The sequence below is a fragment of the Purpureocillium lilacinum genome (assembly GCF_023168085.1).
Source record: "Purpureocillium lilacinum CBS 284.36 DNA, scaffold_6, whole genome shotgun sequence".
NCBI classification, from domain to species: domain Eukaryota; kingdom Fungi; phylum Ascomycota; class Sordariomycetes; order Hypocreales; family Ophiocordycipitaceae; genus Purpureocillium; species Purpureocillium lilacinum.
Genome location: NW_027072116.1, coordinates 285,921 through 308,391, shown reverse-complemented (window position 1 = coordinate 308,391; position 22,471 = coordinate 285,921). Strand labels below are relative to the sequence as shown.

The window sequence follows — 22,471 nt, the reverse complement described above, 5'->3', positions numbered from 1 at the left end:
CAGTCGCAGGCCTCGTTGTGGTGAAGAACGAGCTCGTCGGAATGCCTTGCGGAGCCGCAGCAGATTGTGTGGTGGTATCTGAGGAAACAGTCTGTATGGGTCGAGGCGTGGTCGGCACCAGAGTGCTCGTGGGTGATGTCGATTGCGGCTGGGATTGCGGCTGGGACGTCGACGCCGGACGCGTTGTTTCGACACTGGTGGTTGTTGTTTTTGGGGATCCCCCTACGGGACTCCGAGCTTTCGTTATTGACGACGTGGGTAAGATAGCAGTCTCGGAGGCAGCAGGTCCTGCTGGTTGTTGCCTGATAGGCGTGGTTTCACTAGAGCCAGACGGCTGTGATGCTATTGAGGAGGGCGCGTCTTCTATTGTCGTAGTCGTAGTCGCAGATGTAGAAGAAGATGTCGTTGTTGAAGTGGTTGGAGCTTCACTGCTGCTGGCTATCGGCGTTGGGATTGTCGAAGTCGGCAGCGTCGTCTCTTCGGATTCTGTTGTCGCCGGCTCGCTTGGCAAAGGGGAAACCGGTAGCACCTCTGTCGGCACCGTATCTGGCGGTCCCTTGCTCTTCCCATCCGGACCTGGGGGGCCCTTATCCTTGGGCCCTTTGATCAGACCGCCTATGAAGTCCTTCCCAGCCTTGCCCAACTCCTCCGGGATGTCGAGCAAGCCCTCGGCGAGGTCCTTGGGCTTCGGGAACTTTGGCAGCTCATCCCGCGGAAACCACATTGCGGCTTTCCATAAGACGGCAGCGAAAGGGTCGGATGTTAGTTTACACGCGCGCGTGAATTGATGTGTTCGGAACCAGACCAGACGTGAAAGTGGGAGGCGGGCACGTATAAGTGAGGCTATGCGCGCGCGCTTGTGTGTGCTCCGACCAAGCGAGGGACTGTGCACCCGCAGCGTTTCCAGTTCCGCCCTGCTGCGGTGCTCAAGCCATATTGGAGCAGTTGCGTATTTTCAAGTTGGGGCATCGCGTCTTGCTTTGGTCCTACGGGTGTGTCCTCGGCAAAGACGGAGAGACCGTAGCAGAATGGGCCTTGCGCGAGCATGTGAGGCCCGGCCGGCGGGCCTCCGACGGAACGGTTCCTGGTGTCAAGTGGTGGATTGGCGATCTACCGGTGAACGACAGCGCTACCGGAAAGTGATACAGTCTTTGGAGGGGCGACGTCGAAACGGATTTGCAATTGGAGGGAGCCGCGTACCAAGATTCGACTTGGCAGTGAAAATGAAAGTGTCCTTTCGTGACGCAATTGCCATCGTAGCGTATCGCAGGTAGCCTCATCTAGCAATACAGACCAAGTACCCTTGCCAATTTCGATGCATCTCCAGCCAAGGCAAAATAGTAGCAGGCAACCGACCAAGATCTCTCATGCATGCATGGCCCATCTCCGAACGCATCAGACACATGCAGTCATGACATCTATTCCCCCAGCCCCCCGTCCCGCAGGTGGTGGTCACTGGCACTCGTGCTGCTCCCGGTACGCAGGAGGCCGGCCACCAGTTTCACCAACAGCCCCCATGAAACCGGCACGACCACCCATCTGGCCAGTGCGAAACCGCCACCCCGGCGGCCAGCTGATTCGTCGCAAAAGGCGCCGGAGGTGCGTCCTGAGACGAACGGCCCCCTCCCCTCTCGGACGCACACAGGTCGTTTTTTTCCTCGTGCTATTTTAGTGGGTTGAGGCGGTCCTGCAACATGCTCCAGGTACGTGCTATGAGTGTCTGGACTCTGGACTGACTGCCGGGGCGCCGGACCCCAGGGTGGCGCAGGCCCGGGCCGGACATCACATGGATGTCACGGAGCGGTTTGCGGCGCGGCCGCGGGGCCGAGGCGTCGAGCTGTTGTTGCTCTGGAAGAGTTCTGAGAGTGTGATATGTGCGCGCGTGCTCGAGAGGGTTGAGCTTCAAGCTGGAACAGCTTTGACTCTCTGAGCAAGGCGATTGAGTCGAGCGCGCAGCTGTCACGGTTCCAGCGTCTCAGCGCCAAGTGGATGCGCTGACACCCGTGACCCGAGGAGTTTGTTGTAAGTTGCAACATGACCTCGATACAGTTTCATGCTACGAATGCACGCAAACATACGAAACGCTGCGAGAAAGTCCAAAATGCAGAGGTTCCTGACATCATGGTCTCAGCCGGATACGACCTCGACAAGATGCTCGGAAGCAACAAGGCAAAAAGGCCCGGAGCCTAGACAGCTGCCGGTAGCCAGCTCCGGAGTCCGGCCTGGCCCCGCGTTGGCTGCAGTTGAGCCCCAGCCTCACTCACGCCTTTCACGCTGCACGGTTCCACAAACACGAACTTGACAAGACGGGCTAGCAAACCTGGCTAGTATTTCGTCTCGTGCAGATCATGGCGCATACAAGGCAGACGCCGTTCACGATGGACTTGCCTTGACGTAAGCGTCAGCATTATTAATTGAATTGCTGCATGTGCTGCGTGCTGTCAAAAACATGCCAATGCTGCTGTTTTCGCGCCTCTCTCCAAACTTCATGAGTTCTCCGCCTCGCAGACCATCACGACAGTGTCACCATGAGCCACCCTCCAGCAAGAAGCATTGTTGAGTCGTGGGCGGATGCCCTGTCACGGCGCGATTATGACGCCGCACGCGAGATGCTGGCTCCCGCATGCAACGTCTTGCTCAATGGTCTCTCACTCGACAGAGACAAGTACGTGAACGACCTCAAGGTTGCGCTCAGCCAGTCGCCAGTGCGCGTTGCCGTCGATCTCGTCATCATCGATGGAAACGACCCCAACCGCCTGGCAGTGCGTTTCATTCATCGTGGCGAACACCAAGATGGAGCCTCGCAGAAACAGGCAGAGCACGCCTTCGTCTGGGTCAACCAGAGCGGCAAAATTACGAATATCGTGGCCATTGTGGACGACATGACACACGAGGACTCGGATCGGGACGTCGCCTCGTCACCAACTTCTCCACAGCGCCAGGCACATCACGGTGGTGATCTCACGCAATTCTACCGCGACTACATCCACACCATCAACAGCCTGACGATGAAAGAAGGCCTGGAAGAATTCTGCCAGCCAGTCGTGACGCACAACGCGCGCCGCCTAAGCATAGACGAGTACCGCCTCATGATTGAGTCCAGCTTCGACGAGATCCGCGGCCTGCACTTTTCCATCGAGGACATCATCGTCGACGACGAGACGCAGCAGATTGCGGCCCGCATCAGCTTCACCGGCGTGCCTGGCAAGGCGTTCCGCGGCATTGCGCCCACGGGGACGGAAGTCCGGTTCGGCGAGCATGCGTATTATCGACTCGAGGACGGCAAGATTGTGCGTGTGCGGTCCGTTCTGGATCTGAGCTCGTACAGGAGGAGCATCCTCGGCGACGACGGCGAGACATGAAGAGTTGGTGGAGGACTGTGCCGCCCGGTGATGGCCGAGGGATGTTCGGCACGTCGAATATGCTGTGTTACCACGCGGCGGGTTCGCATCCGAGGTCGACTTCGGCTGGAGTGGTAACCAGGCAAGTACACTTGCAGAAGATGGTCTCCTCCGGGCACGATGCAATGTCACCGCGGGCAAGGATGAAGGTGTACCGTCATGGCCTCGGAGACTTCCAATGGCGACGCCTATATGCTTTGCCGCACACGCGCTTTGAAGCCATCTTCTGGGCGACTGTCTCTGGGGACATGTCCCATCCCTGAGAAGTCATCTAGGCCTTTGACGCGTCACGATGAGACGAGCTGAGAGGAGGGCGTCACACCAAGTAAAGAGCAGAAGCAGGCCTCACTACTACTCCGCCAGCAGGTCCGAAGCCATTCATCGACGGCCAGCATCTCGCAGCTTCGTACGTGCCGCTACGTGTCGGGAGGCATAGCAGCAGTCGGCAAGTGCGGATGCGGACGCCATTGAACGCGTGTTCCGTCACCCTCCCTAAATACTACCGTCCCTATCGGATTCGGCGCCAAAGGACGGCAAGTTGACTGACAGCCCTTGCCGAGTCGACAAGGACGGGGGACCCAACGGTGACACGGGCCACACCGAGCCGGACACACACACCGCATCCCCAGTCCCGGGCGGCATCCCGGGCGGCACCATCCCCCCGAGGGAGGGGGTCCAGCACCGTTTGGACACCTTTTTGGGTCGCCGCCGCCGTCGTCGTCGTTGTTCGTCAGCCATATAGTCAGGGTCGAGCAGAGCGCGCAGACAACGACAAAACAGAAAATACCAAAGACAAGGACATGGGAGGGAAAGGGAAAAAAAAGAACGGGCCTTCCTTGCGCCATGGCGGCATTATTAATTCCTCTCCAAGCACGCCCGCACGCACGCCCGCACGCACGCACTTACCTTTGCGCATGCCGCCCCATCACTAATAGGCCCCGACTCAGGCACCCGCCGTCCCCTTCGCAAAATTCGGCGATAGCACATTAGCAATGGTCGATTTCGGCGTTACATCCCAGCGCCGCGGTGGGGTCGGAGACCACGTTTCGCCTGCTGGCCCGCCTGCGCTGCTGCCCGGGGGGCCCGCCAACTGCCGGCGTGGCCGTCATGGCGCCGCCCCTGCCCCCCCCCCCCCCCCCCCCCCCCCCCCCAGTACCGGCCGTTGCGGCTCTGAACCTTGAAAATCGCCTCCCTCTTCCGGGCATTGGAGCCACTAACGACACAAAACAAGGTGAAGAGGGAGGACCCCGGAGGGACCAGGCCGAGGCTGGAAAACACTCCCGTCGTCACTAATCTATCCCCTCCGCCACTACTCCGTACGCATCTCCATCCTGGCGCCGTGTGCCTTGCTGCACCGCGGACTTTACAGCCGCCTCCCGGCACAACTGTTCCGCAGTACCTACTACGTACGACGGTATCCATAGTCGTAGCACAGTCAACGGGAGCTCCATACTTTTTCTGTCCCTGTCCACTCTACCTGCTGTCGCAATGGAGCTGAACACCGAGGCCGCCGAGATGGACACCCACAGCGCCCGGCACCCAGCGCATGACGTCAAGAATACTCCGTGGGCTCTGCTAGGTTCTTCCCGGATTGATAAGCTTTTGTTGTTGGGTCGTCGATACAGTACATTACTGTAGTAGTATATATAAAACGCGCGCTGGGGAGGGGTGGGAAGGGCAGAGCGGCGATCCATGGTAGATGCCGAGCGTTGAGATCTGACAGCGACACTCTCACACTCACACACTCACCAACTCTCTCCGTTTCTCCTTCTGCGTCCCTCTTCTCAACGGTCGAAACGAACAATACCGGCGGGAGTAACCCAACTCGACCTGACCCGCTCAGACTCGCCGCCGAATACGATACGCGTACCGAATTGGGGGTGAAACACCATAAAAATGCCGACTTTCACAGTGTTCAAGGGCAACGACGCCGGCAAGCCCAAGAAGAGCACCACGACCAAGCCGGATGAGCTCGTCGGCGACAATGTCCTCGTCAAGGTTACCGCGTCGGGCGTGTGCGGCACAGGTATGTTGACGACTCAATGGCATCAACGTGTCTCGTGGTTGACTCTGACTGACCTCGTTCTCTTACAGACTTGCACTTTGTTAGTACCACCTTTCCACTCAACCCGCACAAGAGCCCATGATGAGCTTCCTACGCGCAACTCTCTCTCTACCCAGAGCACACTCAGCTAACCAAGGGGAACAAAACAGCTCAAGCAAGACATGGTCCTCGGCCACGAGGGCGTCGGCATCGTGCAAGCCACCGGCCCCGAGGTCAAGTTCCTGCAAAAGGGCCAGCGAGTGGGCTGGGGCTACGAGACGGACAGCTGCGGGCACTGCATGGAGTGCCTGCAGGGCGAGGAGACCTTCTGCCCGCAGCGCGTCATGTACGGCATGCCCGCGAGCGCCGACCAGGGCAGCTTCGCCACCGAGGCCGTCTGGCGCGAGGCCTTCCTGCACCCGCTGCCCGACTCGCTGAGCGACGAGGACGCCGCCCCGCTGCAGTGCGGCGGCGCGACCGTCTTCACGGCCCTCAAGGGCATCCGCCCCGGCGAGACGGTCGGCGTCATGGGCGTCGGCGGGCTGGGCCACCTGGCGATTCAGTTTGCGGCCAAGATGGGCTGTCGCGTCGTGGTGATTTCCGGGTCGGAGCGCAAGAAGCAGCAGGCGCTGGAGCTGGGCGCGCATGAGTTCATCGCCACGGGCGGCCGCGCCGAGGGCAAGAGCAATGGCGAGAACGGCGCCAACAGCAAGATCGAGACCAAGTCGCCCATCAACCGCCTCCTGGTCACGACGTCGGCCCAGCCGCAGTGGGACGTCCTCCTGCCGCTGCTGGCGCCGCGCTCGCAAATCTACCCGCTGTCCGTCGACGAGGGCAACTTCGAGTTCCCCTACATGCCCATCCTCGGCCAGGGCATCCGCATCCAGGGCGTCATCGTCGCCACGCGCGCCGTCCACCGCGAGATGCTCGACTTTGCCGCCCTGCACGCCATCAAGCCCATCATCGAGAAGTTCCCCATGACCGAGGACGGCATCGCCGCCGCGCTGGACCGCCTCGACAAGGGCCAGGTCACGTATCGGGCTGTGCTGATGGCCCAGTGAGGAGAGTTCCAGACCGGGGGCAGGCATGGAATAAGGGGCGGCGGGAAGGGGGGAGCTCTGCGTATATGGCTGGTGGTGCTGGGGCAGTGCCGCCGCCGCGAGGCTCACGTCGATCGGATTAGGGTAAAATTGGAGTGTGCACAGGCAAGCCATGAGATATAAATTCCACATTACACCAAGTCAAGCATCAAATGTGCTTCCGCGAAGTTCTAGTGATTCAACAGCCGTGGGTCGCTACGTAGGATGGGAGCGCCAGCACTCGATTTTCAAGAGAGCACCATGGTACCTGAGCGGCATCGAAGTAAAGCGGACAGCCATGTAAGAAGCAGGCCATACGGTTGCCTGGTATTGGACATTTGTTGCACCCGTTCTCTTGACATGAGGGGACGAGCCGTTGCAGGGCCTCGCCGTGGCAAGCCCCCAGCACGAGCATGAGGTCACATACACACGCGGGCGGCTTCCAGGAGCGCAGAGCAGGCAAAGCACCCGTATCTTGTCCTCTACCAGTCAGACCCCCCTTTCCATCGTGGCCCATTGTGTGTCCCCAAACAATTACTTGTACACGTGTCTGGCCGCATCAGGCTCAAGAAAGGAGCCCAAGCCCGGCCAAGCTGCCGCCTGTCCCAGCTCCCTCACCCAAACCGAACCAGCCCGACGACACCCATATCCCTTCCATCGCAGCTATCCAAGGCTCTCTCTCCAGCCTGGAAGGCCCCAGCTTCTGCGCTCGGCGCCTCCTACCCCGCGGGCGGCGAACCAAGCCGAACAACGAGCCCGCGTATCCCTTTCCGTACGTAAAACGCGCATCCCACGACCCAAAAAATAATAAAGAAATACGAACAGCGACCGGAGCAAGCAGAAAAGGCAACGAATGATCAAGCGCGCGAGTCGACGGCTTACGCCTCGAGGGCCTTGGCCTTCTTCTTCTGCTCGACCTTGAGCAGCAGTGCGCGGTTGATGTGCGGCAGGACACCACCAAAGGCGATGGTGGCGCGGATCAACGTGTCGAGCTCCTCGTCACCGCGAATCGCGAGCTGGAGGTGGCGCGGCGTGATGCGCTTGACCTTGAGGTCCTTGGCGGCGTTCTGCAGGCAGCCGTCAGTAAGCAGGCAGCGGCGGGGAAACGTGAGTCATGGGAGAAGAGACGGGGAGAACGTACGCCTGCCAGCTCGAGGACTTCGGCAGTCAGGTACTCGAGAACCGCGGTTACGTACACGGCAGCCTTGGCACCGACGCGCATCTTGTTCTGGGTGTTTTGCTTGAGGAAACGCTTGACACGGCCGCAGGGAAACTGGCGAGAAGAAGCTGGTCAGCATGGCGACACGTTGCGCGAAAAGACGGGCGAGACGAGTCGAGGCGAGAGTCGGGATTCCGGGGCTTGCGCGCATCGAGTTCCGCTTCCCCGCCAGCGGGACACGCGACCAGCGTCGAACGTCGCTCGCAAGGCCAGGTCGCCGGACGGCGCAGACGCGTAGTCGATGCGAGTCGTCGCGATTCTCGGTGCTCGTGCCATCGGAGTCTGCTAGGGGGCGTGGAAAGGTCGCTGACGCGTCGAATGTGTCCGAGTCGCGCGGCGCCGCATCGCGGGGAGGCTGGGCGGAGGGGATCGCGAAGACCAAACGCGCGCACGCCGCCGGAGTCGTCGTCGTCTCTCGTCGTGCATCGCCGGGGGAAGGGCGCCATCTTACCTGCAGACCGGCGCGAGCAGAGTGGCTCTGCTGCTTCTTGTGGCCCTCGACGCTCGTCTTGCCGCCCGAGCTCTTGCCACCAGAAGACTTTCCCTTGCCGCCGGGCATTTTGGATGCGAGTGTTAGGAGTTTGGGGTCGGATGAAGCGTCGTCGAAGAATCGGCGGTTCAAGCGTCGTCGCGTGGATTCGAGTTCGAAGATGCGTGCGATGGTGATGCAGGTGGGCTGTGTGCGAACGGTCGTTGAGCTTTGGGGGGGTGGTGAGGAGGTGGTGTGGCAGAAATTTAGCTGGGGAGGATGGATCCAATGTTGTTGTTGTTTGCCGTGCTGCAGTTCGCCAGGCGGCCGGGTCGCATGGAGCGGGAGCAAAGGCGTGCAGCAGCAGCGGGCGCGCGGCCGCAGGAACGCTGATTGATGACGCCTAAAGGGGGGGGGTTGGTTCGCGGGCCAGTGGACGGCGCTGAGGAGCTGCGCGAGGGCGCTGGAGGGGGGGAGCCTTGGGGACCTCAGCACCTCAGTGCCTGCTCTGCCAGCTGGTGGGCGAGGAGGGGCTCCAAGGGAAGCTCTGGGAGCTGAGCGCGCAACACCTCGCCACTCCAGAAAGGGTGCTGTGGCCGTGGGCACCTGGCGCAGGCTGCCGCCTCCCGTCCAGCTGTGAATCAGCACCCAGCCCCAGGCAGTTGCTGAGGTGGTGAGCTGGCGAGCTAGGCTGGGCGGTCCAACAGGCGCCCGGCGCGCTAGGGCGCTAGCGGGCCTGCCGCTGGAACGGGCTGTTTGCGGCGCCTCAGTGGCCACCTAGCCGGGGCGATTAGGCTTTTGTTGACATCAGCAATGCCAGGCGAGGATCGCGCCCCCGGAAAAATGCCCATTCCGGTCAGCCCGCCCAGTCACCTGAACGAGGCTTCGCTCCGGCGGGCGGCGCAGACCACGTGCGCAGCCATGGCGGGCGGGCATCGTCAAACAGCGGCATCGCTGGCGACGTCGTGCAGGGTCGGTGTCGAGGCCCCGGGTCCGCTGATGGCTGGTGTCGAGTCCGCTTGCTTGCATGGGCCGCTTCGAGTGATGATGCATCTATCCGTAGACCGTCCGTGAGCCACGTCTGCGGTCCGGCAAACGGCGACGTGGCCGGGGGGAGGCCGATGTCATTGTCGAGTCAAGGCAGGCTGCTGCCGTCCCACGGTCAGCCTCCCTGTCGGTCTGATATGGCGCCGTGCCACGGCCGGCAAGCAATGCAAGGGGAATGAACAAAACTTACCTCGAGACATGTCCGGCTACAGGAGCGCGCCCAGCGGTGGGCAGCTTCCCCTCCGAGAGACGGGGGGGCACCGGGGCGGGCATCGTCAGCGAACGGTCTGCAGATGTCGTTCGTCCATCTCTGTGTGCCCGGCGGCGAGACAGAGGAGCACAGGCACAGAGTCGAGTCCAGGCGTGGGGACAGAGCCTCGAGCTCCACCGCGCCGTGCCAGAAGTCGCAGCAGCTGGGCTTTGTTGGTGTGGCCGTGTTGGTGGCTCGCCGCCCGTGGCTTGCACTGGTGGTTGATGCGGGATGGTGGGGGGTCTTGGTGTGGCTTGACGTGGCTGAGGCCCCGCCTTTCTGGCTCATACTGCCACTGAGTGTTCTGGGCACTTCAGGCAAGTTCGCAGGCTACGCAGTTCACGCCTTGACAGCATCGCATAGGGCCCATGACGAAAATAAGGGCTTTGTACGAGGCACCGGCACGGAGCGTGCACTCCAGGAAATCGCTCACTTGTGCCGGTCTGGATACAGCAGTGTTCCCCCGGCTGTGTCATTGTGGTCAACAAGTACTTCGTACACCAACCGAGAGCACCATTCTCTGGCTAGACGAGATCGTGGCTGCTAGTATTGAACGCAAAGGTGCTTCGTGCGCTCCCGCGTTCTACTCAGTAATCCTTCTCAAATGAGCCAAGTTATCTTCCAGAGTATTTGTAATGATTAGCCCTCCTTCCCCTTCCTCGAAAGCCATGACATGCTTGCCTTGCGTCGTCGCATTCGGCGTCCTCGATCCCGGGTAGGTCGTGGCCGCTTTGCCTCACCGAGGCGCCAGCCAAGTTGCCCAACCACCCGCATCCTCATCACCATTCGAGCAACAACAATTATTAGAAGCGCAACTTCTAGACTTCCACCGTAGCCGCTGCAATCTTCCAGAACGGCCTCGTCTGTTGCTATTTCTGCGCGCCCCACGCAAACCGGCGCGCCAAGCGTTGCACTGTAACACAAAAATCACAAAAACAGGCGAAATGGTGGTCCCCGTCATCTCGTTTGCCTTCTTGCTCATCAGTATCGGACCGGTGTCCCCCATCACCAGGGTCTCCGCCGTCGACGGGGATGCCAGGTCCCTGACGTCTCGCAGATTCACCTCTTTCGTCCCGTCCAACACCCTGGTCCATTGAGGGGACGCGCGCACCGCACGCCTTCGATCCGGGGATTCTGGAACATTTCCGACTGCGGGTAGGCAGGCAGCCGCGGCGGCTCCCTCGGAAATGAAGCGATAACAAACTGTCACGCTTGGCGGACCTAGAGGGACCCGGCCGGCCGGCCGGCCGTCTGCCCGTCCCGTCCGTCCCCTGGCCCAAAGGGGGCAAGGCCATGGGGGCACAACGAAAGTGGGAGCCTCAGATATATGACCACTAGACGCGATGAAGACTTCTTCAACTGGCACCAGACGGCGTTAAGCCACGGCATGTACAGGTGCAAGTGCAAGTGCACGGAGCTGGGTTGGCAAGGTAATGCACTGTGCGGCTCGCGCATCCAGGGTGCTGCATGAGCACAGAGGCAGGGCCGTGGCCATGGCTGATGCTGTCTGGTTCGACCTTGACTTAAGCCCCTGTAGTTGCCCAGTCGGCGGTGCCGCCGTCGACTCGAGCACTTAGGTAGCACCTCAGATGGCATCAAGCGACGAACGCACAGCATCTCGACGTGCAGCATGCAGGAGTAGTGTGCATGCAGGCGGGTGCAGGCAGGCGGTGGCCCGGCCATGGTAGCCGGGGGTGGCCGCCCGGAGACGAGCTGAGCACGAGCTACCGCGTATCTTGCGTGATCCGGTTCCCCGCGCGATGTGGCGTTTGTTCGAGTTTGCCCCGAGTACGTACGAGTATGCTCGATACGAAGTACTCAACAGCTGCAAACGCGGCGATGCTGTCGAGTCTTATCTGAGTGGCCCGCATATCCGGCTCAGACAATTCAGGCGTTGACGCGCCGGGTCCTGGACCGTTCAAAATGTTTACCTTTCCAGTAGTACGTGCCGTGTCCAACCCGAGGCTAGACCGATCGGTTTGCATATTGAATGTCGTCAGTCTTTTTTTCGTGTTCTGGTGGCACAATAGCTCGTCAGCAGCAGCCCCATTGCAGTATCGCGGCCGACAAAATCATCACGGCCGTGCCCTGCAGACGAGGGGTTGAAGGAAGACCCGACCAGGACACGCTTCACCCAAGTGAGAAGAGACGCGTCTGATGGACGTGTCTGGTGACAGGCGACGCGGGGGCGGCGAGCGAGAGGGTCTGGTGATGAGGGGTCTGGTGGTGGTGAGAGGGATGGTCTGGTGGCCCCCCTTCTCGTGCTCTTCATGCTTTGGCGACACGAGATTGTGCAACTGGGCACGGCACAGTGCGGACCGACGATCGTATCGGATCGTGCATGGTGCATCCGGAGGCATTCAATAACAATGATACCTGCATCTGCTTCGTACGTATGTACGGACTGCGGAGCACCCGCACACTCGCGCGCTTGAGGCACGGCAACATGGCGGTTGCCAGGGCCAGACGGACGGTCCGCCGCCGCGGGCGATGACGATGAGATGATGGCGGCACTCGAGCCCCAAAAAGGGGTCCAGCAGGCCGCCGCCGCCAGACAAGGGCCCCCCCCCGACGGTGCCCGGGCGTTGGGTCCCAGGCCAACGCTGGCCCCCCTGTCCGGGAGACGACGCCGTTGCCGAGCAAGGGTTCCGATTCGCCGCGCCGGGTCCAGACGCCGGTGGCTCATTACATCTATTCGTAACGCAGAGACTGAGTGAGCGCGCGACCCTCGTTGTGTCGTCGTGTCTCGCTTGCGTTCTTGCTTGCATCGTCCTCGTTCGAGCTGTGCAGCATCGCGCGGCACCATCAGCATGGGCGCTGAGGTGGTGGGCGCTGGCCGTTGGCGGACAAGGGAGCCTGTCGAGGGCATCATCATCCACAGGGGCGGACTGCGTGTCTTGGGGCCCGCCGTTGACGCTCGCTCGCCCGCCCGCCCGTTACTAGCGGCGACCAAATGAAGGGCCCTTACATCATGGCCCGCGCGGAGGCCGTCATGGAAATTATTCTGAGAGGGGCGTGACGTTTCCAACGCCGGCCGGGATCGTGAGGCGGCGGCGGCTGTCCCCGTGGGTGAAGCCGGCGTTAATCAAAGTTAAAGTGCTAATCTGTCGCACGCAGGGAGCCCGCCAGCCAGGGCGGTGTAAGGGCTTGCCGCCGCCCGGCGAGCCGCAACGTGCCCCGAGAACTGGACCGTCCGTTGCCGTCGTTCGTCGTTGGCGCCTCTCCGTCGACGCTTCACCCGGACCCGGCCAACAACGGCGACGGACGCTGCTACTGCCGCTCGTTGACGCCATAGCATTGCATTGCTCGCTCTGCCGTGCTCGCGTCCCGCCGTCGACGAACGCTCCGGCCGGCTCGAGACGGGCCAGTGCTATCTTGTCCCCGCGGGAGTCTGAGACGGCGTTTCAAGTGCGATATTGTGCGAAGCGAGCGTGGGACGTGATCCGCCGAGACACCTGGACACGCCTGGATTATGTGAGGGGCCAACCGTCATCTCTGGCACCACACATCACTTTTGGGGGGGCACCTGCTTTCGCTTATTGCCATTAGACTCTTGCTCTGTGCCTCGCAGGGCGCGCCATGCCGCGGCTGGCCCACCGTACTGCGTACGGACGATCCGGACGAGGCCACGGTTCCCGTGTGTTTGTTCACTCCCAGCTGCCACGGCCTGGGCATCCAGCCGCCATGGGTGTGGAGCGCGCAGCTCTGTCTCGGGGCGGGCTGCGAGTGCGTGTGTGGTGCGTGCGTGTGTGTGTGTGTGCGTGTGCGTGCGAGGGACTGCGGCGTCGTGTGCTTGCTGGTTGACCCTTGGGCCCTGGCCCTGGCCCGCCCGGCCCCCTGGTCTCCAGGTCGACAAATGACCGCCATGCGTTCGTTGCCTCATCTTCATTCATCGGCCGGCGTCACGAGGAGAGGGTCGCGGACGGGGGCTCCCGGACGTCGGTGCAAATGAATGAACGAATGAGTGCCCGTGGACGAGGGATGGGAGACGCTTTGGACGGCTGGGGAAGCGGAAGGAGATTTGCGAGGCCCGGCGAGGCGGCCGGACGGGCAGGTCGAGCACTGGAGTGCTCCAGCTTGCTAGGTTGCTTGCTTGCCTCCTGTGCTTGTCTGTCTGGGCGCGGGAGCAGCCATGCGCACTGTGCCAGTCCTGTGCGCCGAATGGCGGCCTCCAGGGTCTGAGTCTCTGAGGTCGGCGGGTGACGGAGGGCCTCAGCTGCCAGTAGCGGTCCCACGGCTGCGGGCCAGGAGCTAAAGGCACTGGGCTTTGACTTTGCCTGGTGAGCCTGGAGCGCCACAGCCCGCCTGACTTTCCAACCCGACGTGCCATCGTTCGCCTGCCGGGCCTTAGCAGCGAACCAAGCGCGGCCCCGCCCGCCGCCGCCCAAGGTCAGTCTTCCAAAGTTGGGCTGAGGCTTTATGGTAGGTTGACTGACGAGGAGCGCAGCGCCTCGTGGCCCGCACCGGTATAGTTGCGGCAACGGTAGCAGCGGCGCCGACGGTGGCGGCGGTTGTAGCAGCAACGACACCGCCGCCGGAAGGGGGGGAAACCTGAACCCAGCGGCTGGGCTGCAGCAGACGGGCCTGAAGCTGCTGCGATGCAATGTACCTGGAAAGGCAACGTGCGTGCCAGTCCCCAGCCAAACAACATGGACGGGTACTTTGCAGCTACAACAGCCCAGGCCCCTCGCTCGACGCTGTTGACAGTGAGGTGACTGAAGTCGCCGCGGTGAGGCACCTCCCTCGCCGGCTGCTACCAGCTGAAGGACCCCCCCCTTCCAGCCCAGGATCTCCCCCAATATCCATGCCCCCACAGTCCCTGGACGTAGGGTTTCCGCGCGGCCCGCACTGTACGGGCAAAACGTCCACAAACAAGCACAAGCACGGCAGCGCCAGCAGTTGAGGGGGAAAAACCTGCCCTCTGCCCACCCCATCCGATGGTGGAGTTCCCCCCCGAGTAGCGAGCGACAAGAGGCCCATCCTGTCGTTTTTTTTTTATTTACCACGACGATTCTCTCTCCCTCTCCCTCTCCCCTCAGCCACGACCGCAGCCCTTTCTCTCTGCCTCTCGTCCCTCCCCTTCCCCTTCCCCCTCGTCTTCCGCCCCCTCTGGCCCTCGAGAGCGTTTGACGTTGACGACGACGACGACTTCCACGACGACGACTGCGGCTCCGAGCCCGCCCGCCCGCTTGCCCGCACGACCGCCACCCAACCTCGCTGCAGCTACGCGACTCGCATCTCCCCGTCGCCCAGGCCAGATCGTCCCGTCTCGCCTGAGTCTCCCTCCCGCACGTCCAGTCCCCATTGGCAGCCGCCGCCCCAAGCACCACGCTACGACGCCACCGCGCCGCTGCGACCCCCCGACCGCTGCCACTGAGAGCTTTGCCACGGCTCTTCACCTCGCATCGACTCGTCCTCATCGTTGCTGTTGGCTGAAGGCAATCGTCGACTGGCCCCTCAGTCGACCTGACGATAGGCAGCGCGTCAAATCGCCCGCCTTCCGCGCTCCCTCCACTCACCCGCCTCTGCACACCTCCCTGTGCAGTCCAGCTTTTCTCGTCGCCGTTCGCCAGGGGCGAAACACCATCCACTGCTCCGCCTCCCGCGTGCCTTCTTGTCCGCGCGAGCGTCGCCCTGCAGTATTAAAGCGAGCCTGTCGCGACCTCTGCCCCCTCCCACCTTCGCGGCCATCGACTGTCCGCCCGTCTCGCCATCACACGGCAGATTTTTTGACGTCGGGCGACTCGTGTTGATGCCGTCTGCTTGACCGCAGGGATAATCTCCGACGCCATCCCACCCTCTCACGGCAGCCTGCGTGCTCTCCCTGACCCGTGCAGAAACCCGTTGGCTTCCCGACGCGTTTCCTGCCCTGTCCGAGTTGCAACCCCCCCTTCCGCTCCAGCCACCGGCCTCGACCGAATAGAAGCGACAGAGTGGTCTGCTGTGTGAAAACAGCTGCTGCTCACCGCCGTTGTGCGCCATTTGCAAAATGAGCCAGCAACACCACGACATGGGCTATCTCGACTATTCCGCTCCGCCGAACCGGTCCCCCAACTCGTCCAGGCAGGCGTACGGGGCCCCGCCCGCCTTCGGCGCCGGCATGTCCCTGCCTCGCCAGACGCAGCGGCCCTTCGACGCCCCGCTGGGTTCCTCGGCCCTCTACCCGACCGATCGGATAAGCGGCGCCTTCAACCCACGGGCCATGGACGGCATGCCCGCGCCCGGCGGCATGCCCGGCGGCTACATGCTGGACAACGGCCAGACGTGGAACTACGGCGCGTCCGGGGTTGCGACCGTCAACGGCGCCGTGCACGGATCGAATCGCCAGCGCAGCGTTAACCGCCGCGCCGCCCTTCCCCAGGTACGTGTGCCCTAGTCGAGGCGAATTGTCTCCCGAGTCACGTTGTGCTGACGCTTGGACTTAGAACTGGACCGAGCACGGCAGCATGGGCATGCCCAACCTCCAACAGTTTGCCGGGGGCCTCAACGGCGGACACCTTGCCAACGGTGGCCTGCGCGTGGACCAAGGTCCGGCGCACACCTCACCGGACTTGCGATCCACCGCCTCCGATGGCGACCAGCTGATACCGACGGCCATTGTCATCAAGAACATTCCCTTTGCCGTCCGCAAGGAGACGTTGGCCACCATCATGCTTGAGATGAATCTTCCCCAACCCTATGCGTTCAATTATCACTTTGACAATGGCGTCTTCCGCGGCCTTGCCTTTGCCAACTTCCAATCTGCAGAGGACACGAGGGTTGTCATCGAGGCCATGAACGGCATGGATGTGCACGGCCGAAAGCTCAGGGTCGAGTACAAGAAGATGCTGCCCGAGGCAGAGCGAGAGCGCATCGAGCGGGAGAAGCGCGAGCGACGTGGACAGCTCGAGGAGCAGCACCGCGCCCCCATGCTGCACCAACAGAGCTCTATGCAGTCTCTGGGGGGCATGTCCCAGTCTGCTCAGCAAAGGGGCACCCCGGCCGGTCATCTTGGTATGTTTCAGCCCCTGTCTTGACGCTATGCTTCATGCTAATCTAGGCCCAGGTGATGTCGACCTCAATGATCCTCAAACCCTCGATTTCTACACCGAGCTTGCTATGTTCAAGCGCGACGAGACGAGGGAGATTCTCGTGTTCCCGCCCACCATCGCCCCCGAGCACCGACGCTCCATTCACATCCTTGCACATCACATGGGGCTGGAGCATCAGTCCATTGGCGAGGCCGACTCCCGACAGCTGACAGTGCTGAAGCGTTCTCAGCCCTCGCCCACCGCCAACGCGCAGAATGCTGCGGCTACACTCGACGTGCACAAGCGTGGCCTGAGCCGCGCAGCCACGTTTGACTTTGCCGCTGATCGCGAGTCTCGAGCGGCCAGCAGCAACTATGCCCACATGATGGGACGCCAAGGCCCGACCCTCGAGCTCCCTGGCAGCCCCGACGGCAGTGGCATCCCCAACAATCTGCGAGCAGCCAAAAGCTTCGCTGACTTGCGGTCCTTCACACCAAGCCCTTCGCAGGCGTCCTCGAGCTACCTGGCGGCGCCCGGCGCCGGCATGAGCGGCATGGGAGCAGGGTCGACCGCACGATTCGGCGACTACATGGGGCCACAGCAAGGCCACCAGGGCGGCTCGGGCACTCCCGGCCCCAAGGCGGACAACGGCCTCGTCGCCGGCCTTGGCGGACTGAGCCTTAGTCCCTACGACTCCAACACGCTGCAGACGCAGGCGCGGACGACTCCCGGCGCCATTGGCAGCCAGCGTCCAGGCGCCGGCAGCAGCGGCGTCAAGGGCGCTCCCGAGCGACAGCCCCGCGGCCCGGAGTGGGATCACGGTGCCGGGTTCGGCGGCCGAAGCCGGGCGAACGGACATATGCAGCGCGGCAGTGGTACGCCTCTGGATACCACTACCGAGTAACGGGACGTACGTCGACTGACTACGTGCTATAGACTCCTCCGACAATGGGGCCCGCGTCGGCTTGAGCTCGACTGGCGGCTCGAGGTATCACTAGGCGTTGACCTTAGTGGACGCCATTGTCGAGCAGTGGCGCACCGAACCATGCGCCACACCAACGGACATCACTGGCGGCGTCACTGGATCGCCGTGGCCCGTGAAGGAGAGCAGATGAACTGCTGTCGCTTACGCGTTGCTTTTTTTTTTAACGACTTGTAATAAGAAGTGCTCCATGGCAGGGGACACACCAGACGCGTGTCGCCTGCCTGGATACTTGCGCACATAGTCATTGGACTTTGACGATGGCTGCCGATGGGGAGGGGACGCGGCCGGCCGAGCTGGCGGGCCGCGTCGAAGCCGTCGGCAGTCTTGATGATGACGCCTACCCTATGAGAGTACGGGATACGGATCTGGATACAGCATTTTATTCAACACACATGGGCGACCATTTTATGAAAGATGACGACTCGCTTCCACACCAATCCGCAACCCTCCGCCACGGCATAAGACGAAGCCCGGAGCGTACCGCTCGGGGCCGAGATGCATGATCACTTGCTTGACGATTACGACGTTTTTACGACCTCACGTCTAGACAGCCGCACTGACTTCTCTCGTCATGCTGCTCGGCGCGTCAGCAGTGGAGGGAGTTGCTGCTTCGGTGACGAGCTCAAGCATAATACCCCATAATACCACCCTCTGTCAGGAGGCCCAGACATGACGTTGACGATGACGACCCGAGAGCCCCCGTTGATCTGCGGGAGACGGGGCTCGCGATGCCACTGCGGCCAGCGCCTTGGAATGATGAAGGAGCCGAGAGCATACCTTACTGTTGGCGGGACGCCTGCGACGACCGAAAAGGAAAAAAAGAACGAAAAGGCTGATTTTGTTGCTGCGTTTTGTTCTCTGTGTTTGTGCCGGACCCGCTCTCGCGCGTCTCGTACCAAGGGTTGCAGAAGGCCACAAGTGCGGCAAACTTTGGACGAGAGGGTGAGCGATGCTCTTGACGGCAGCCGACTATATCTGCGGCGTTGGATGGCAGCATTGATTTGGATACCGGCCGCGGTTGGTTGCTGGCACCCAGTTGCATGTCGCGGAGCGAGCTGAGGTCGAGGGGAGGCTGTGGTGAGAGGAAGGAGGCAGGAGAGAGGGATGGCATTGCGTGGCATGACGACCACGGGCAGCGAGGGCGCATATGTAGGCGCAGGGCACCGCCTCGCCGTGTATAGCAGATGTTTTGAGTGGGTGCGAAAAAAAATAATAGGTTTGGTTCATTTGACATTTGAATCTCCCTCGAGTTGTGAACTGTTTCCGTCCCACAGCCCGACCATTAGGCAGAAGATTTTGTCGGCAGAAGAGACGTGAGTAGACTTACATGGGAAGGACGTCACCGTGGTCCGACGCTAACCAGCGTGGAACAGGAGCCCCTCGGCCAAGTGAGCCTGAAAGTATCGCGGATGGGCGAGGTTTTCAGGGTGCTGGTCGGCCATGACGTACACGGCCATCGAGTCATCTCATCACCATGCAAGTCGCCGACGATCCCAACCATAGCGGCTAACTGCACGGAAGGACAGCGAGCGGGTCGAGCGGGCCGCGCCGGCCTTGCGCATTCCGGAGAACGAGATACCGCGGGGAGGCGGATCGTGGTGGGAGCCGTGTCCAAGACGTACGTGGTGAGGGACGGACACCGGTTCCGAGGCACTGGGGTGTGTCGTGCAACAGACAGGTGAAGGATCTTGATCCATCGACGAGAGCGGCCAATCTGGCGGATGAACCACGCAGGCATGCAAATCATCCGTGCCTAGCACCAAGTCCAAGACGCTGGCTTACCCTCCTCGGCCGAGACGATTCGATAATCGATACCATTGGCGCGTTGCCGAGCCGCTCTGCGTGGCTGGCCGGCTGTTTGCGAATGTCTATTTCAAGATACGTATGTCAGTTGTCGTTGTGAAACGGGATGATGGGACGGGGGAGCTTGTGGTGGTGTCTCACGCGGCGGCGCATGGCGGTGAGACAGGCCGCCGGGCCAGCAACCTATTTTGAACGACGCTTTCGCTTGCAGGCCAAGCCTCGTCGATGCTGTGCAACAACATATACCTGCGCAGCACGGCCGGCGCGGTTTGCTCGTTAGCCAAGCACTTCGTGCATGTAGCGGTAGCCAGCCCAGGGCGTGCGCAGACTTGGCAGCAAGGGAGGCAGCGGAACATGGAGTCACTGCATGCGCCGAAGTAAAAGCCGACGGAGACGGACACTGCGAGCTCGGCTCTGGATTAAGCGCCACTTGACGTTGCTCCAACTCGCATGCCAAGTGTAGTGGCGGCCATAAATATCGGACGAATCATGGCGCCCAGGGCGCGTGCGCATTGATGGATAGCTGGGGCGAGATGGGGACAGGTGCATGCGTGTAAAAGGGGGATTCTGGGGAGGAGCGTGCTCCGAGGGCGGGTGTGAAGACTTTGATGTTCCTGATCCGGACGTGGTTGGTTGACTGAAGACAACGGCTAGGGCGACCACGTCTGTATGAGCAAGTACCGACCACCACAACCCTGGAAGCATGCAGGAAGGATGGAGAAGCGCCGAGTATGCCCAATGACCTCAATGACAGAGTGGGCATCGTTGAGGGTGATGGAATGCTGGGTGGAGACCAGTAGCCAGTCCCCTTCGCCAGGAGCTGGACCAGGGACTGACAGAGACGCGGAACCATGCGCCGTCGCGTCCTGAGTCGAAGGACAGGAAAAGGAAAAGCTTAACCTAGTATTGTTGGTGTTAGTCCGATATCTGCATGACGTCCCTTCTGCCGTTGGTGGTTGAGCGAACTCCCCATCCCATGAACCTTGGAAAGTTTAACTCGTGAAATGGCGCGGCATATATGCAGTACTTTATGCGACGGGCTCGGATCCGACAGTTTGACGGGATCGTTGGGACGGGGCACGACTCCGGCTCCGTATTGGCATTGACCTTGTCGTGACGGGTCCCTTGTCATGGCGAAGGGGCCGTCGTATCGAGGCATGGACGATATTGAAGGGCCAACGCCGGGATTGTCCTCCTGCGATTGGCAAAGGGGCGGTACATCAAGGCGCGAGAATCCTCCCAAAATGCAAGCCCGATAGGCAGGGCGAAAACGTGGCGGCCAATTTCCTCATTTCACTTGTTGTTTCTCCCTTCGGACCCCACGACGGTCCATCCCGCGGCGACTCCGAAACAAACCCGGCGACCTCGATACGGCGCCGAGCCGCGAAGCGAGGCGGCTCTCCGCCGGAGGCAACAGCACCTGCGCTCGCACGCGCGACAACGCACGAGGACGAGTGCCAGCAAGCTCGCCGGCGGAACGTTGAAGCGAAATCAGCTCTCGTAAGATAGGGGCTGAGTTCACTGCTGGCATGCTCCGCGGTCCACGCTGGGGTCCACTACGTTATATCTGCCAGACGCTTGTGGACATCGCCCTTGAGGTCGCCGCCGCCGTAGGTCGGACCACTGCGGCTGAAGGTCAGACCACCGGGGCTACCCGCCAACTGAAAGGGAGCCTGGAATCTAGTTTCTGTACGTCGGCGCCTCATCACATACCAGAGTTATGTCGTGCAAGGCGTCGTCGCCTTAAGAAAGTAAAAGGCGAGCGGCTGCAGCCGAGACAAACCACGTCCGTGTGTGGTCGCCGTGTCTCGTCCTTCCCCGGCCGATGGGAAGCCTCTGTTTCCAAAAAATATAAAAAAAATGTCGCTTCTGAGGAAATTCGCAAACGGCCCGAGGGTTGCCTTGGCGGTTCCTCTGGTCATATCGCTCTTTCTCGTCACGTACTGCGTGTACGTCTCCGGCCTGTCGACATTTTCTTTCCGGACGGGCGCGCGGGTGGCGGGGTGGTACGGCGACAGGAACCGGATGCGGAACCTGCGGAAGCCCTCTGGGACTGTTGTAAGCGGGTTGGTGTTTTACGGCCGCCGGGACAGGGCGTCGTGTCTGCGATGCTACTTGGATGTGAGTACATTACTTGTGGTGGTCGCCTACCTAGCATGGCGCAAAAGGTCACGGCGGCTTTGGTCGAGTCTTTTGCGAAGGGAATCTTTGCTTATTATCTCATGTGTAGCGGAATTTGGTGGACAACGGCGGGTGGCTGGACGAAGTTGTCTGGCTGACCAACACGGACGACAAAGACGACCTCGAGTACCTGGAAGAAATCATCGCCAGCAACCCGAAGCGATACAAGAAGCTGAGTGTCCCCGGCGAGACGCTGTCGATCTATACGCTGTACAAAGCATGGGAGCTCCTGGAGCGTGGAAGGTACTACGTCAAGATTGATGACGATATCGTACGTGCTGGCTTTCCTTTCTATGTTGTAGTCCACGGACAAGGGGACCAGTGTCGTGTGGGCACGGCAAGGCATAGGGCTGATGAGACTCTAGGTGTGGATGGCGGACGACGCGATTCCCCGTGTGGTCACTCGCAAGATGCAACACCCCCACGACTTCGTCGTCTCGGCCAATGTCATCAACAACCCCCCGCTGGGCTTCATGCACTACCACCTCGGGGCGCTCCACCCATACTTCCCCGACGTCGAGGCGCCGGCGGACAGCAACAGCGACACCAGCCTCGTCTCATGGAAGCCGTCCCAGCAGCGGCCCTGGAGCGGCCCGTCCAACTACACCTGGCCGCTGGACCGCGACCCGCCGCACAAGAACCACCGGTGGCTGCGCGTGCGCAACGACACCATGATGGAGCAGACGCCCGCCGCGCAGCTCAAGTACGAGCTCTGGGGCCCCAGCTACGACAGCTGGGCCATCGCCACGCAGATGCACTACTCGCTGCTGGAGAACGTCGAGGAGGACGGCCTGCACGCGTACAAGTTCCGCCCGCCGTGGGACATGGGCGGCGAGCGCATCCGCATCAACTTTATATGCGTCTACGCCGACGACGTCCTCGACACGGACCCCGCGAACTGGACCAAGGGCAGGGGCGACGAGGACATGCTTGTCATTGACCTGCCCGCGAAGCTGCGCCGCCGTGAGTACTTTACCGGATAA

The 22,471-nt window shown here is 61.5% G+C and overlaps 6 protein-coding genes across 6 annotated transcripts; 4 read left to right on the top strand and 2 right to left on the bottom strand.

Moving 5' to 3' along the window:
* Positions 1 to 425: 425 nt before the first annotated feature.
* PLICBS_008025 (uncharacterized protein) lies at positions 426 to 724 on the bottom strand (the record flags this gene model as incomplete). Its single annotated transcript, XM_065601301.1, has 2 exons — positions 426 to 529; positions 577 to 724. The coding sequence occupies 2 exons, from the start codon at positions 722 to 724 to the stop codon at positions 426 to 428; spliced, it is 252 nt and encodes an 83-aa protein (XP_065457373.1).
* A 1,804-nt stretch (positions 725 to 2,528) lies between these two features.
* On the top strand, positions 2,529 to 3,362 carry PLICBS_008024 (uncharacterized protein; the record flags this gene model as incomplete). The annotated part of the gene is made up of 1 exon (XM_018324497.2): positions 2,529 to 3,362. The coding sequence occupies one exon, from the start codon at positions 2,529 to 2,531 to the stop codon at positions 3,360 to 3,362; it is 834 nt and encodes a 277-aa protein (XP_018177676.2).
* A 1,935-nt stretch (positions 3,363 to 5,297) lies between these two features.
* Positions 5,298 to 6,506, top strand: PLICBS_008023 (uncharacterized protein; the record flags this gene model as incomplete). Its single annotated transcript, XM_018324498.2, has 3 exons — positions 5,298 to 5,427; positions 5,496 to 5,506; positions 5,616 to 6,506. The coding sequence occupies 3 exons, from the start codon at positions 5,298 to 5,300 to the stop codon at positions 6,504 to 6,506; spliced, it is 1,032 nt and encodes a 343-aa protein (XP_018177677.2).
* An 896-nt stretch (positions 6,507 to 7,402) lies between these two features.
* On the bottom strand, positions 7,403 to 8,302 carry PLICBS_008022 (histone H2A.Z; the record flags this gene model as incomplete). The annotated part of the gene is made up of 3 exons (XM_018324499.2): positions 7,403 to 7,591; positions 7,666 to 7,797; positions 8,195 to 8,302. The coding sequence occupies 3 exons, from the start codon at positions 8,300 to 8,302 to the stop codon at positions 7,403 to 7,405; spliced, it is 429 nt and encodes a 142-aa protein (XP_018177678.1).
* Positions 8,303 to 15,498: 7,196 nt separating this feature from the next.
* Positions 15,499 to 17,423, top strand: PLICBS_008021 (uncharacterized protein; the record flags this gene model as incomplete). The annotated part of the gene is made up of 3 exons (XM_018324503.2): positions 15,499 to 15,870; positions 15,935 to 16,502; positions 16,555 to 17,423. 3 exons carry the CDS (start codon positions 15,499 to 15,501, stop codon positions 17,421 to 17,423), a joined length of 1,809 nt encoding a protein of 602 aa, XP_018177682.2.
* Positions 17,424 to 21,167: 3,744 nt separating this feature from the next.
* Positions 21,168 to 22,471, top strand: PLICBS_008020 (uncharacterized protein; the record flags this gene model as incomplete). The annotated part of the gene is made up of 3 exons (XM_018324504.2): positions 21,168 to 21,365; positions 21,538 to 21,759; positions 21,854 to 22,471. 3 exons carry the CDS (start codon positions 21,168 to 21,170, stop codon positions 22,469 to 22,471), a joined length of 1,038 nt encoding a protein of 345 aa, XP_018177683.2.